We start from the raw sequence: 16,417 nt of genomic DNA, 5'->3' as shown, positions 1-16,417 counted from the left end.
AGTTTTATTATATTCAGTGTTCATAACGCCAGCTTGAAATTTATCTTAAATCGTTAAATTTCTCTCCTTTTCTTTTTTTGTTCCGACCCCACTTGTGGGGGGGGGGGAACTATATACTCAAATAGGTTTTTTTTTGTGCAGACAATTTTGGCCGATCGATATATTCATCGTAGAGAAATGTGAGTGGTATCATTAAAAAGCTCGTCCAGCGTAGAATTCGAAACTAAAAAACTAAGATTTTTTGAATTTCGTTTTTTTTCGAGATATTGCGGATTGAAATTTTGTGTGAACACGGGATATTTGGCATGATTTTGTTCACTTTTAGTGTATTTTTTCATCAAATTAAGATATTTTTATTAAAATTTTTATTCAAAAATACATTTCACACCACAGAGTGCATTATTTTGAGTTCCTAATAGACGAAAGGCGATAAAAAGACTAATTCAGGTCTCATAGGGAAGTTTACTATCAAAAAAATTCGAATTCTAATTGAGAGCTCTTTTTTATAAAACTTTTAATATTTTTTGTTTTCTTGGGTCACCTACTGACTAGTCACTTTTCATATCTAGGTTCCATTAGTGAAGGACCTGATTTAGAGTAAATGAAGCCTAATCGACAAAAATTCGTCTTCAAAGAATCGCTCAAGTTTTTTCGCTTCGACTCTGAGTTTTTGTAATTTTAAATGAAAATTTGATTTCCTTTTTAAGGTTTTACTTAATTTTTGAAGGCAAAGTCTCTGTGACTGAAGTTACAACAAGTTTCGTAATGAGTTTTAAGTGAACCTATCTAGAGCTTCCAATTGACAGCTAATTGCTGTTGAGACTTAAAAAGTGATTTTTTGAGAAAATTTTTGGCTTTGACCAAGCATAAACTTATTTTCGTGAAATGTAAGTCAGTTTCAGTAATGTAAGGACCCCTTATCTTTCTACCGCCACGCCAACATAATTAATTTGGTTGAAAGTTTTATTTTCTAACTGTTTGTTTTATGACTTCAATGCCACAAGATTTAAAAAATTTTTAAAAAGTTTTTATTTGGATATTTTCTTATTATTGGATCCTCTTGTATTCTTATCACATTATACTGAGATTGATAACTCCCATTGGCTTAGCAAAGTTGTTCAGTGGATCATGGATAAATTTTTCAGAGAAAAATTTATGGTTTAAATGGCTTCGACACATTCTTTTGGTTTTTGCCTGTCTTTGTTGTTGTTTCCATAGTCTTAAGTCTTTTTGTGATGCCTTATTGATTACCTGTTTATGACAAACACTTTTGTCCCCCACTTGAGGCATGCGTTTAATTTGAGCGTATTTATTGAAATCCGTTGAAAGTTTTTGAATTTAATGGCTGTTAAAAGTTTAAAAGTAATTTTTCGAATTTTTTTTTTGAAAACTAACCGAATTTTCGTTCTTCGTGAACTGTAAGTCAGTCTCAAAAACGACTGAACCTCCTTCTTATGTACTTCAACCAAAATTAATCTGGTTAGCGGTTTTATCTTCTAACTATTGGTAATTTGACTTCAGTGCCACAAGATTTCAAACAAAAAACTTAAGTATTTGGATATTTTCGTACTATTGGTTCCTCTTGAAATCTTATCACATTATCCTGATATTGATAGCTTCGATTGTTTTAGAGAAGACGTTAAATGGATCATTGATAAAATTTTCAGAGCAAGTTTTGTGGTCTAAATAATGGCTTTGACACATTTGACTCGTACTTTTTTAAGTAATTCTTTGATTTTGGCTGTATTTGTTGTTGTTTTCATAGTCATTGACTAATTGTTAAATCTTTTTGATGAGAATAATTACAAGCGTCTTTTTTTTCTTATCAGGTTATAATTTAGCGTATTTAGTAGCTTCCGTTTAAAGCTGTTGAATTTAATGGCGTTGATATTACCGTTTTTCCTCAAAAATTTTGGTAGTTTTAATTTGTTTGTTCATGTTTGTGGATTTTTTGGAGTCAAATGGTTAAGAAGAAGAACCCAGTTGCTGTTAAAAAATTAATTGAAAGTAGAAAAAATTTTACTGAAAAGTTGGTTTTTTGTTGGCTTCGACACTTTTCTCGCTCAATTTTTATGTTGCTAATTTTTCTTTTCTTATTCTTTAGGTAGCCGTAAAATGCTGACCGCTCCCATATGCTTATGAATTAAGATCAAATGAATGACCTTACCCGAAGCAGTTAGTTTATTGCGAGTAATCTTACAGCTTTTGATATTATACATTTATAGGATTTTTAATGATTTTTCAATTGTTTCAGTTTTGTTGTTCTTTTAGTAACTTATAACTTATTCTCATCATTGAGAATTCCCATACAATTCCTTGTATTTTAAAAATTACCATGTTTATTGATTTTATGACGTAACTGATGTTTTGTTTGCTGGATAATATGCGTTTTCATAAAAAGTTATGCGAGTGGTGTATTTTTGTTTATTTTTCTCTTCCTTTAGCACAATCGCGTAAAAACAGATCCCAATGGTTTTCAAATGTGGCCCAATTGACTTATTTTTTAATTCAATATAATTTTAGTTGAATTAGTTACAAAAAGGAAATTGAAATAAAAATACATAAAATTCAGATAAAAGCTGATGATTTCAATGGCTTCACTAATTTGTGTTTTCGCAACGTTTGTAATTTTTTGTTCGTAATTTTTTTTAGTTTTTCTGCATTTTTAGTCCGTTTCTATGGCTTAGTTTAACCAGAGACAGGTCCGGTTGGTTTCATTGTGAATTTTTAGTAAATTATGAATTATGTCGTTTCAAGCTAATTAGTTTTAAGACTATTGAAATAATTTGTTTTAAAAAATGTTGGTTCATTTTTGATTTTTGCCTCATTATTTCTTCTTTTTGTCGACAGGTTGCCTATTCTGATTAAGGAAAAATCCCATTTGATGAATATTTAGGAAGAAGTAAATATTTGTAGTAAGGGTTTTGTCTGATTGTAATTTAACATTATTGCTAGGTGCTTTTAAATCGAGATACTGAGTTTTTGCCGTGAAATTTTTGTTTTTGCTTTCTGTGTTGTTTTTTCGTAGTCTTTTTAACGGAAGATCTCGTTGTAATGAGTTATGGCATTATCTAATTGAGGGTCGGAACATCATCTGCAAACGCACATTAACGAGCCTCCTTGTATAAGTTTGGATTTCCAGTTAGATATTTTGGCGTCTTAGTACATATCCATGAACAGAATACAGATTTTCGTGAGCAAAAACTAAAATCTATGCATACCAAACACATACAATTTATGAAACGTAAAGCAGTAGGATTGTTGAAGCCATTCGCTCCAAATTGTGTACGTCAGTGAACTAAATTGATATCGATCAAATCGAATTATTTTTGTCTTCAGCAGAAAAAAATTAAGCTAGCGTAACAAAGTTTTTGTTCAAATGAGCGTCAACACTTATCACTGATCTGAAGGGCTATGCGTAATGCAAAGTAATTAACCTTAAAGTCTTAGTTTACCAGTAGCTGGTTTAGCAGCTAAATAAGTTCGTGTTTTGTTGTTTTTTTCAGCAGTTTGGCTAGTGATTGCTCAGAAGTCACTGAAAAATAAATTATTGTTAGCGGATCAAAGCTGCAACTTTTAATTGACTATCATCGAAATCGAATCGGAATCGAAAATTCCAATTTTAATTCCAGAAACTCCAAAGTTATTCATTACCGCAATTTAGCTTAGATAACACTCCACCTTTTGTTTATTTTATGTGCCATAGCTAACTGTTTTTGTGCTCCCAGGTGACATCAATTTGTGCTCCCTACGGAGGCATATAAAAACAGAATTTCTGTTTTTCGTGACATCAATTTTTGCGAGCTACTCGCGGTCATAACATGATACAATAGTAAAAATTTGAAAATTTCTAGTCTCCCAGTTTTTCGGAAAAAAAATTAACACTTTCAACAGTGATTTCATTTTGAAAGTTTTTAAAAATTATATCGTTGCTGTGTATATCCAAAACATTACTATTCAAGCACTAATTTTTTTTCTTAAAAAAGCACGGAGCAATTCACTGTCGTCTATGTCACTTTAGATCATTACATTTTTTAACAGCTTGATTGCTAATGGGCTTCGTAAAGTGTTCACTTACTTTGAAATGATGTTTGATTAAATTGGAAAACACGGGTCGAGGTTTTGTCAAAAATTTAATGCAAGAATTGCGGTGAATAGTGGTGAAAAATACCATTTTTCAGAGGAAGTCGCCCGCATTTTTAGTGATGAATGCGGTTGAATATTTTTTGTAAGATTTGGTGTTTTTAGCAGCAATTTTTTGTAAGGTTTGCGGATTTCTAACCAAAAAAACTTCCCCTCTTGGGTACGAACCTCTGACCCGCGGTATGTCACCCACTTCTCCCACTGGCACCTGTCAACTAGTTCTGGGGCGATTCTTTTGAATTTAAATTAAATTCACGCCACTTTACGGAAAACATGCGGTGAAATTTTGTAAGAGTTTCAGTTTTTAGCGGTGAAAATACAAATTTCACAGCTAAAAACCGCAAAGCTTACAACAATTCACTGCATTCTCCGCAACTCTTCATTGACTCATGTTTCATCCTTTATCCAATTGGTACTATTAACATTGGTACTATAATCATGGCCAAATGATTATATTGCTAATTTAATTATCCTTATTTTATAGAAAGATTAAAATCCGGGTGAAATGATAGAGGGGTTAAGAGATAGAGGGGTTAAATGATACAGGGGTGATTAAATCGGGGTTAAATGGTAGGGGGTTAAATGAATAGGGGTGAAAAAGCGGGACACTGCTTCAGCGACCCTTTGGGCTTGGTATAAAACAATCACAACATGGGATTAAGTTATCCACTTAAAGATGAGAAAACATGCTTATTTGCCGACTGGTAATTTGCAGGGTGAACTGATAGAGGAGTGAAATAATATAGTGTTAAGATATGTGGACTAAAGTGAATCGGAGTGAAAAGAACCGGTAGATCCATAAACAGTTGTGTAATCTCGGGTGTCTTTAATATACGTATAAGAATTTGTTTAAACGTACACGTCAAACTTCTAGCAAAATGCGGATATTATATTTTGAGTCTTGGTTAGACGCCGATCGCCAATTTAGGGATTTAGACGTCTGACGCCTTGTTGTTATCCGTTAATCACTTCATTTGAAAGCAACCCTTGCATTTACGCGTCTAGTAGATGCGTGAAGCATTTAAATGGACATTTGGTCGTACATCGGCAAATATGCTTGTACGAATCAAATCAAACTTATATAGAATTACAATACAAAGTTGTTTGAACAAATTTCAAATTCAGTAATCGGTTGCGCGATGCTTGACAAAATATTTATTTGAGCTGTTACGAATGCGGAAAATTTACAGGTTGAAGACTATATTGCAAAATGAAAACGTTCGATTTTGAAAAGCCGTAAATCAAAACTGTTCTAACTGCTAAACTTATATAGATAAAGGTTGTTTATTTGTGTTATCGCCAGTCGACTTATAGGTCATTAATTTGAGTTATTTGACACCTGGCCTTCTAGTTTTTGTTCATTTGTGGCCTGTCGCGGGATATTTCAATTAACATAACGAATTAGATCCTGCGTGTTTATAACATGAAGAAGGTAGTGCTAAGCGGGACTAAATCCCTGGACGTGACCAAACTGAGCAGTGCCCTCAACCGGCGCAGCCTCTCCCCCTCTTCCTCCAAATGGGGAGGTCTTGGAGGAGGGGGAGGGGGCAACACCCGGCTGCTCTCTGCTGGGGACACCTCTCCACATTGCAAAACACCAGGTATAAATTTAATATGGCCATATTGTTATGCAAATGATGATGATGGTAATACAAGTAGCGTTATTCTACTTCACAGTTCGCGGTACAGCTTAGTAACTTTTTTAATATCACTAGTTGCACTCTATATACATGAAGTTTACAAGGAAACGCAACTTCAACTGATCTATGATGTAATGCTATTAGAGGCCGCTATGGTACTCAAGTACTTTGTTCTTATCCTCTTTAGACTCTTCAGTAGTAACTTCAACGGACAAACAATTACCTATTAGACCTCAATTTCGCTGTTAAAGAAAATCAACAATAAACTTGGGCTCGATCTCTTATTTTCAAAGTTGATCAAGCAAGAAGTCATTATTTCATACTTTTTCAAGCGTCCCACTTTTTTCACGATTTCAAGTTTCATATCATACGAGACTTTGAACTTAATCAGCTTTTCGCTCACTTTTCACAATTGTCTCGAAGAGTTCAATTTTAAAAAAATGGTATAAAATGAGCACTCAACTGAGCAAACTTCTTGGGAAAAATTATTGGAAGCCTTAAGGCATGTTTCTTGGAAAATTTTATTGGAAGCCCAATTTTTTCTCATGAGACAAAACATACAATTTTTAAAGACAATTAAAAGCGATAATTGAAAACAGGAAAACGTAAAAAAAATAGAACAACTTTGGCAAGGATGACTTTTTTAAGGTCTATAATTGAGTCAATATAAAGAGATATTGTTGGATTGATTCGCTGCTCGAGAACTGCAATGTTACTATAAATTTTGGGCCTTTCCCGTTAGAGCCCCCCATGAAACTATAGCCCCCCATTATGGTATAATTACCATGATGGGGGGCTATAGGTTATCTGACCACTAAGCTGGGGGGGGGGGGCTATAATGGGAAAGACCCTAAATTTTAATTGAATTCCTTCTCTGAGTTTTGAACTGCGAAATTGGGGACTAAATAAGTTAGAATATAGTTCTTGGAAGCTTTCGGCAATTCGAGCTCAGCTTCGGGCGCAAGCGCCCTCGGCTTTGAGCACTAATTGCTTTAGGCTTCTCAGATCTATACTCTAACACATACCTGGTGTCCGTTTGTTTAACTGAATTTTTTTTAACTGTCTCCCAATTGTAAGCTGTCATATTATTTAGTGCTGCGGATTCAAGTCATTCATTCATTTAGAATTTATTAATGCTCTCAAGATTCAATTAATTTTTCCAAGCTTATTATCAAATTCACTTTTGATGCGCTATTGAAGCTGCCCCTTGTAAATCGCTAAGATTTCGATAAAAAATGTTTTCCGATTATAACTTTTTTCAATTAAGTCAAATCCAACCAGACGTTCACAACTCAATTCTCCAATTTTTCAAAAACGCTTTTTAAACAGAAAAATATTTTTCCTTGTATTGGGGATAAAAATAGAGTTTTTTTGGTTTCACACGTGTCTTCACGTTTAACAATTTTCTGTAAGCAGCGATACACTGAGTCTCTTGTCAAATCTTCAACTTAAGCAAGCCTCCCTCATCTTAAATCTGCTGTGACCTGAACGTCTTTGTGAGAAAATTAAACGTAAATCACGTGCGACTGAACTTACTGCTACAAATAGCAAATTGTTCAACTCCCAGCGTTTTTTTGCAAGTACGAATCTATCCTGAAGGGCAAAAGTAAGTTAGCACCCCCTTTTTCAAAACATTTAATTTTTGAGGTAAACTTACTCGAACTTTAAATCACATTTTGAGTACAATTTTTACATCATTGATCCCCTACACTAATCATTTCGCCTACCTAGGAACTTCAGATAAACCGCAACGCTCACTTTCCGGAAATCTCAACTTAAAGTTGATGAATTTCATCCAAGTTTCACAGTAAAAGGAAAGTTGTCAAAAGATGTGATATGTTTTTCTATTTGTTCAACTAGAGCCAAGTTTGCACTTGTGTTAAGCATTAGAGAAAGCATGTGAATAAATTGTGATCTTGTGACAACTTTCTTTTTTCTGTGAAAATTGGAAGAAATTCATCAACTTTAAGCTGAGATTTCCGGTAAGTGGTTTATTTCAAATTCATAGGTAGGCGAAATGACTTTTGTAGGTGATCAATGATGTAAAAATTGTACTCAAAATGTGGTTTAAAGTTGAAGTAATATTGCCTCAAAAAATGGGTTTTTACTCCGTGAAAATAGAAAGCGCTAACGTACTTTTGCCGATCAGTATACATTTCACTGAACTCAGATATATTCGAATTCTGATGATTATGTGTCGATTGATTTGAAACTCAAAAGGAATCTTTTCCATTTGTGCCCCAAGTTTAGTTGGTGCATATTATTTGCACCCGTCACATACCTAGTCAGCCACCATATTTTTACTTAATTGTTTACTTTGTGATGGCACGTCCTCTGTAACTGGGGTGCATAACGTACTGGGAGGAGCAAACAGAAATGATGAACCATCAAATGAAACGGCCAGAAGCATGCTGAAAAATATGGACTTCAAAAACACAATTTACCAGACAAAACTGAACTTTGTGCATTTAATTTTGTCAACAGGAGCCAGATAAGCGATGACTAGTTGTGTGAAGTGGAGTTTTTATTTAAGAATCTAAAATAAATAAGAATTGGAGACGAATTTGCTAAAATCGCCGTAAAAATTTCGGTTCTTCTCCATTATAAGCCCCCTCATCACAAATTATAGCCCCCATTATGGTACATTTACCATGATGGGGGGCTATATGTTATATAACCACTAAGCCGGGAAAGACCTCATAATTTTATGCAAATACTTTTGTCTGATAAGTTTTATGTGACGACCTGGAGCACTGTTTGGTTTTGAGCTAGCAGAGGCCTTAGACGCCCTCTCCCTCGCGCTCCGATATTTCAGTCTAATTTTAGTTTAACTTGTATGGTATTTTTTTTTGGTGACGTAGTGCTTTTGCTTTGTTTTTCTTTTATCCACCGCGACATAAGTTCTACAATGAACAAAAATACTACAGTCAGAACAAACAAAACTGTTGTTTAGTTGCAACAAATGTTGTTAAAAACGACATGAATACACACCGAGCTTCATGCGTGGCTTCAAAACGCGATATGGCGTCTACAGCATGGGAGAAGTGAAAAGCAAATTTGAAAGCGATGTTTTAGAATGCAAGAATTTCCATCTGATCTTTTCAAGCAGCGTTTTTGGTCAATTAGAAGCAACCGGTGGTTCACACATGGCTTTTAAAAAACTCAAAATTGGAAAGGATTGTGAACGGCCTTCATCACGTGTTTTGTTTTTCATCTGCTATATAATGTAAATGCCGCGTAGAGGTTGTTCAAATTGCACACCAACTATGTTTATTTAATAAACTCTCGTGCCTTCAAAACGCGTGACTGATCTGTAGTTACTTCGACCATGCGTTCAATGCGTTGTAGCGTGCAAAAATACGACTGCAGTTTTGAAAATGATATCGAGAATAGTCAATACTATTTTGCACAATTTTATGTAAAATCATCAACAGCTTCTCTACGTACTAGATTTTTAGGCTAACATTTCAAAAATGTTGGGAGGCAATTTTCGGCCTATGAAATTGAAACATGCTTCACTTTCGAAGAATAACGATTGGATCATAAGGTCATCAAAGCTAATAAAACTATTCTAGATTATGATTGATCCAGATCAGATATCGTCAAACTGCAAAATTTAGATAAATATTTTTTATTTAGAAGAGCCCGTTGCCGAGGACAAAGAGCAACCTTCTTCCCGAATAGTAATAGGAGAGGGTTCCCCAGTCTACGAGGGCCACAGAACCCGTCTGCCATGTCAGATGAGGGACAGGAACCCGTTCAACATCCTGCAAATCCTCAAAGACTCGATAGGAAAAGACGTCACCCGAATTGTCATGCCAATATCCATAAACGAACCCCTTACTCTAATTCAGCGCTTCGCTGAAAACTTAGAATATGTTGAACTTCTTCAAAAAGCAGCCGATTCCCATAATAGCTTGGACCGGCTCAAATTTATCAGCGCGTTTGTTGTTAGTGGACTGTCCGGTATTCTGGACCGAATTAGCAAACCCTTTAACCCGATATTGGGGGAGACGTTTGAAATGATTCACCCGAACAGTCAAACACGGTTCATAGCCGAACAAGTAAGTCATCACCCGCCAATTTGCGCATTCTTCCTCGACGACTTGAAAGGTCGCTTCAAACTGACTGGATCTTGCCAGGCGAAGATTAAGTTCACCGGTCGCGCCGTAACCATTCACGTCAAAAACCTTGTAACTCTTGAACTGCCAGAATTTAACGAGACGTACACTTACGGAGCTGTTGATTGTATTGTTGACAACCTTTTCATTGGTCGACCAAGAATTGAGTATGACGGGACATTTACAGTGACGAATAACAACACAAAAGAGTATGCCAAATTTGACGTTTATCCGAGTTCAATTTTTACTAGTAAGAAGCCAAACGAAGTTGAAGGGTATATTTATGACAGCGAAAACAACAAGAAGTATTACATTTTTGGGTTCTGCAATTCAAACTTAAGCGTTGCACCTTACACGGAGCATATTCAGAAAAATCGATCAAAACTCAACCGGCAAATATCTTCTAATAACAACCCCAAAGTCTCCAAAGATAAACAGAACCGATCTTCAAGTGGAAGCGAGGCAGTTTTCGACGAAATCCAGGAGGAAAACTCAGGAGAAAATGGGAACATTTCAGCCAGGGTGCAAAAAGGCGAAAACAAAGAGAATTCCACTAAGCCGAAAGGCAGTGACGATGATGACAGTAAAAACGAAGACTTTGTCGACTTCGAGACCCTCTGGGAAGTGAATCCTCGACCAGTCTGGTGCCAAGATGAATACTGCTTCACAAGTTTTGCCACGATTCTCAACGAGATCACAGATGACATATCTGTCCGCAAAGAACAGGGTCTAATTCCTACTACTGATTCCAGATTCCGACCTGATTTGCGCATGCTTGAGAACGGCGATCTGGACCAAGGCGCGGAGGAAAAATTGAGATTGGAGGCCAAGCAACGGGAATGTGAGAAGGAAAGATTGAAGTCGAAGGAGAATTGGGAACCTTTATGGTTCAAGTATAATAGCCAGACCAAAAAGTGGGATTTTACTAACAAGTACTGGGATCGAAATTATGAGAAATGTCCAGATATATTCTAGCAAACGATATTTAATTTAAGAATTAGTTATCTAAGTAGATGCGGGAATTTAGCAATTTAATTTGTATTGATAGGCTGCAATATTTCAATTGTACGTTAATTTGATTTTGTGATTTTTGCAAGGAGTTTGCAATAAGGCGCATATGAGAGGCCCTACATCAAGAAGCTTTTCATTTAGCTTAATTAAGTATTCCACAAATTGATACTTTTCCTGGTCGAGGCTTTGTCAAAAAAACAATGTAAGAATTGCGGTGAATGGCGGAGAAAAAACTCAGTGCAAACCACTAGCATCATTTAGCGGTTAAAACGGTGAATTTTAAGCAAAACATGCGGTTTTTACAAGTGATTTTTTACCGGGATCTGTTGATAACGGCGAAATTTCTTTTATGCCAAAGCAAGGTTTTTTGCGTCGTAGAGGAAAAAAGAAAAATCATTTTCTAGCACTTAGAGGCTACTTTTGATTTTTATAAAAACTACAAATTTTATTACAGTCTCAGAAAGGGGAGCTGTTCAGAAAATGAAATGAAAACAGGAGAAGAGGAAAAGTACTCGGTGGCGGGAGTGTTGATAACTGTTGATATATAATTCTTATAGAATATTGATGTTAAAGTATTCAAAATTAAAATTATATTGAAATATAAAAACTACACACAATGAAAATTTTCTTATAAAAAGCAAATATTCAAGACAAAAAAGGACATTTTTTATTATTTTTTCGCGCGCTCTTTCTCTTCCTGGTATCTAATTAAGGTTTGCAATTCAATAGACTAAATTTATTCAAAACCGAAAAAAAAAGTTACAAAACATGGGAAAAGTTACTGACTCCAAAATTTCATAAAGAACGAAAAAACATTCAACTTCTTTCTTTATCTTTCATATTAAAAAATAAATTTCAAACTGTATAAAACCTTGTAATTCATTTATCTGATTAATTGAACGAAGTAAGCGTGTGCTTTTTTTATGCAAAATTTTCGCTTGACAATTTTGACTTTTCGAGTGACTTTTACGCCCTTGACTTTTTGCGTTTCGCGTGATCTAAAATTCTCTCTCAATAACAATTTCAAGCAGCTGAATTCAATTGGCGGCAGTTTAATACTAAAAGTCAAATGAAAAGTGCGCCGAAACTGGTGCCATTTTTCACTTTAAATATTAATAGTGGTATATGTTAACGTCCAATGTGGTTATTTGAAGCCCGCTATCGAACTTTTTTGTCCCTTAGGCACCCCCTCCCTCCCCCCTCCCCCAACTGAAGCAGGCTACAATTGATTACAGTTCCCACTAGTCGAGAGCAATTCTTCCGACGTTTAGTCGGTTATGTAAAAACTTATGCAAATGAACAACTGTGAAAGTTGTTCTGTGATGTACAAGAAAAAAATCTATCTAGGGAAAGACAATACCAAAGAAAAGATTAATTTGAAACATTTTGGTCATCTTCTTGGTAGTTTCTCCAGCTTCTCAAACAAACTGATTGAGTGCTTTTTAAGGCTTCTATATTATAGACCATTCGATTTAACAGACAACGTAAAGGAACATTAATTTGACTTTTTGCAATGATTTTTGAGACTGGATTAAAATTTTTGTGACTGAAACACCGAAAACCCCAAAAACGGAAACTTTATGCTTAACTTGAAAATTTCCAGAATTGACCAAATATTTGAGACAAGAGCAGCCAGAACCAAAATTTGAGAACATTTTTCCGTTATGCATTCTGTTGATTCTTCCGGATGCTTCAAATACCTTTCAAAAATAACCCAACGTTGATCTGCACTTGGCCACCAATTTGAGTCAACACAATAGGTAAAAAATAGTGAATAGTCAGAGGTATATTTTTGCTTAAAAAACAAGCATATTGTTATTAAAACTCCAGAAGATAATTCGGAAAAAATCAATATTCTTGTAAAATTTTCAAAATTCTACGCAACACAGCGTTACCCGTGCCTGTTATTTTTCAGTGTTTAACTTGATAATAACTTATTAGAAATTATTTATTTGATGGACATTCAAATGCATAACAAAGGAGAAGGGAAACCGCTTCAGGAACGAACGAAAAATGTTTCCTATTTCAACCTTATTGACTTCAAGACTGATTTCAAAGCTTGCACTGATTAAATGATTTGATTCGGATTGGCATTGTGATTCAAAAAAATGCTATAGTAGCCATTTAGATGTTTTGAATACATATAACAAACAGTAAATTTTTTTTTCAGCGAGATCGAAAATGTTTTTCTATGAATTGAGGCAAAAATACTAAATAGTAGCTGAAAACAATTAAATAATTTAACTATGGTTTCTACAATACTGTAATACTGGCTCTACACTTACTTTCACATGGGGAATTTACAACTAAGAGAAACAGAACAAAAACCGTCAGCCGAGAAAAATCAAAAATATTGTCCTTTTGAACAGTGCAACTTATGTTTGGCTGACTTCAAAAAATTACTCCGTTTAACTGAGTCAAATTTATTTGAATCATTCAATTTTAGAATCAACCAACGCGAGTTAATTGATATCCAAAAAAGTCAGTAGTTCAGCTAGAAAATTGTCGGAAACTTTCCGAAATTTTTATTTCAAACTTTCAACTGGATCTTGATATAAAGTGAATGGCAGAAATTTAACCTGTTGAGCACGTTTTAAGCAGAAAAAATGGATTTGAAAAAAAGTCACTTAATTTTTTTCTACTTCTTGCATGTTAACTGGCCACTGTTACTTGCTTAAGCAAATTTCGGTGGGTATGAGAAAATTTTTCTTTTCAACTACATTGCTCATGTTGAAATTTAGTTTACTAAAAAGCTGTTTTATGTTGAAAATTAATTGACGATGTGCTTTTACAAGAGTTAAATATATATGGCTATACAGGTTGTGAATTCCTCAGTTTTCCTATGAAAGTAAGTTGTAATCAATATTAATCCCAATTGCTTTAATTTCAGCTTCGCAGAACTGATACCCGAAAAAGCTTTTCCTCTAAGATGAAAGAAAAGTTTTCGAGGAAATTGACAGTTATATTGGAAAATTCTCTGATACGTAGAGTCTCACACAAGCGATCTTGTTTCGATTAGAATCTGATGCCAAGCTGATCTTTTGTCGGTCAGATATGCACAGTTAGACTACAAAGTTAACAATTCCATTTTCGCTTCTTACGCCACCGATGAACAACAAAAGTAGAAAAATTTTAGTCTTGACAATAGTCGGTCAAAAAACATCATACTTTACCCTCAAATGTATTTTGGAAGTCACTACAGATTTTTTAAATAGCAGAACGCAAAAACTCAATAGTGCTGCCATCATTGCTCTCCGTGGTTTCTTCTGCTCCATATTTGCCAACTCCAAAAAACCGTGGTTTCTTCTGTTCCAACTCCAAAAATGGTTTTAAGTTCATTGGATAACGGTATTGATCTGTTGTTCAAATCTATGCCATCATGACATGTTCGAATCTCCCCCGATATTTTTGAGGAAAGTAAAAAAAATTATACAAAATCTTTGTACCACTTTTGCATGAACCGCCCATTTTCACCAGATAAAGCTTGTGTTGCTCTATTACTTAATTTTTAATTAGTGCTCTAATGCTTCGACAAATGAAAATTTATTAGTTCACCCTTTTTTCAACTGGAAATTTGCCACTGTTTTCTTCAAAATTAAACGATTTTTCAGTCAGCTCTTCAAATTACACCTCAATTATGTCCCAGACCACAAGCTACTTGCCTGTTGTTTTTGGCTAGCTAAAGTGAACCCCCTACAGAATAAACCTTCACAATTCAGAAAGTCAAAGCACTTTGTTCAAGTGTAAGTCACAAAAAAACAATGACTTACTGGTTAACATTGGCATACAGAAAGAACATGGAGCTCCAACTCAAAAAAAGATCAAACCTGTTTACCAAAAAAACATATCCTCATTTATTGTACTTAGTTAGGCGCCTGCATAATGACATGTTGATTTTTGGGATTTTTTTGCAAACCATTACATTGCAAAAAGCACCCTTGCTCGAGTATATATACTCGACACATCGCTGTTTCACGCATGTATTTTAGGCACGTGTATTTTTATCAGGAAAGTAAGCGAGCGCGAACAATTCCGACACACTCAAATTTTGATATATTGGTTATTTTGTACAAATTGGTGCAAATAATAGCGACGCGAGATGGGGAAGTAAACGCCAATTATCGCAGTGCTAGTTTCGCTAGAATCCTCTGCCGAGATTAGCGACGACGATTGGCAATTTGGTGGGTGATTTTGTGCACATTTGTTAAACTACGCAAAACCAACGAAATGATGAGTTCTATTTGTAGTTTTTCGGCCGCGTAGGCAGGTAGATATTTTTCGATGCTATAGCAGTAACATTGATATCTCTTCCGTAGACCTGCAAAAACCTGCAAGTCATGATTAATTAGCCATTTTTAGCAAATATAGTTGACAGTCTGTCTATATAATTTGTTCCCAAAGACTTATAAAGTTTTTGATCGATTTGCTACCTTCATTCAATTCAGTTAAAACCAGACAGAGTGAATTGGAAAACAAAAATTCGGGAAAAAAACTGAGGCCTCGCATCATATTTCAACAACTTGTTGCAAAAACAATTATGAAACATTTCAGCTATGAAATTGATATACATTAACTAAGATGCCTGCCTGTTTCGGTCATGTCAACATTGCTAAGGAAAATACAGAACGTCCACTGGGTAAATTGATTGAGCAGAGGGGAGAACAACCACTTCTTTAACAATAATTATTAGCCTTCAGCAGCTGTTAAAATTCTTTATACATTTACTGAAAATTTCAGAAATAATGATTAGTAGGTATTGCTGCTAACCTTATACGCAGAAGTCCATAAAGTCATAGGCGTGCGTTTGTGTGTTCTTGAATCCCTTTGCCATTAAGAAAGGCAAAATGAACAAAGTTAGAGAAGAGAAAAAAACTTTTCCAGTCATTTTAACTTTAACTTCAGATTATTGCTTCCAAACATTTGCCTTCAAAAACACACCGTGGGTCTGTGATTGACATCAATTTGCTAGAACAAAACTTTTTCTTTTCATAAGGTTCCGTTGATAATGATCTATACAACTTTCTGAGTGTTGAAAAATGCAAAAAAAATTAGTGTGTAGATTTTTTTTATAAAAGTTTCTTCGTAACATTTTAAACAATCGTAGCAGTAAATCTATATCAATTGAATTTAGATCTCATGTTTGAAATAAGTAGATATCGTTTCAGCAGGTGTGCTAGTTGGTAGGGATTGTCGAGAACTTAGCATCAATATATTGTTTTGTTAATTTTTGACTTAAATTACAATGCCTCAATTAATTCTGGACAAAAAGTTTGCGCCCAACGACATAAGATTTTAAAGGCTTCAAGTCTATATCGTTTTTTCGATGTACGTAAAAGAAGTACGTTCAGCAACTGAAATTACATCTTATCAACTGTCTTCTAAGAAAATCTACAAAAATTTGTTTCTACCGACAGCCTTTTAAAATTATGTGTAATTTAGTCAACATAACCAATGATATACACAAATAATGAACAGTAATTACTGTTTCATGGATGTCTGCTA

At 34.8% G+C, this 16,417-nt stretch overlaps 1 protein-coding gene across 10 annotated transcripts in view; it reads left to right on the top strand.

Moving 5' to 3' along the window:
- The window catches only part of LOC142338510 (oxysterol-binding protein-related protein 1-like), an 83,275-nt gene extending 72,292 nt beyond the window's left edge, over positions 1-10,983 (top strand). For 4 of the 10 annotated variants that reach the window (XM_075388309.1, XM_075388302.1, XM_075388317.1 and 1 more), the window contains exons 2-3: positions 5,269-5,744; positions 9,423-10,983. In XM_075388309.1, coding sequence (XP_075244424.1) covers positions 5,567-5,744; positions 9,423-10,879 — 1,635 coding nt within the window. In that variant the 5' untranslated portion in view covers positions 5,269-5,566 and the 3' untranslated portion in view covers positions 10,880-10,983. Of the gene's footprint in view, positions 1-33; positions 53-5,268; positions 5,745-7,654; positions 7,766-9,422 lie in introns of those variants that run through there. The other 6 variants (XM_075388352.1, XM_075388345.1, XM_075388332.1 and 3 more) reach the window with 5 other exon arrangements.
- The last annotated feature ends 5,434 nt before the right edge of the window (positions 10,984-16,417 follow it).

The sequence above is a fragment of the Convolutriloba macropyga genome, chromosome 1 (genome assembly GCF_964194025.1).
Source record: "Convolutriloba macropyga chromosome 1, txConMacr16.3, whole genome shotgun sequence".
In the NCBI taxonomy this organism is placed as follows: domain Eukaryota; kingdom Metazoa; phylum Xenacoelomorpha; order Acoela; family Convolutidae; genus Convolutriloba; species Convolutriloba macropyga.
This window is presented reverse-complemented; position numbering and strand designations above follow the sequence as displayed.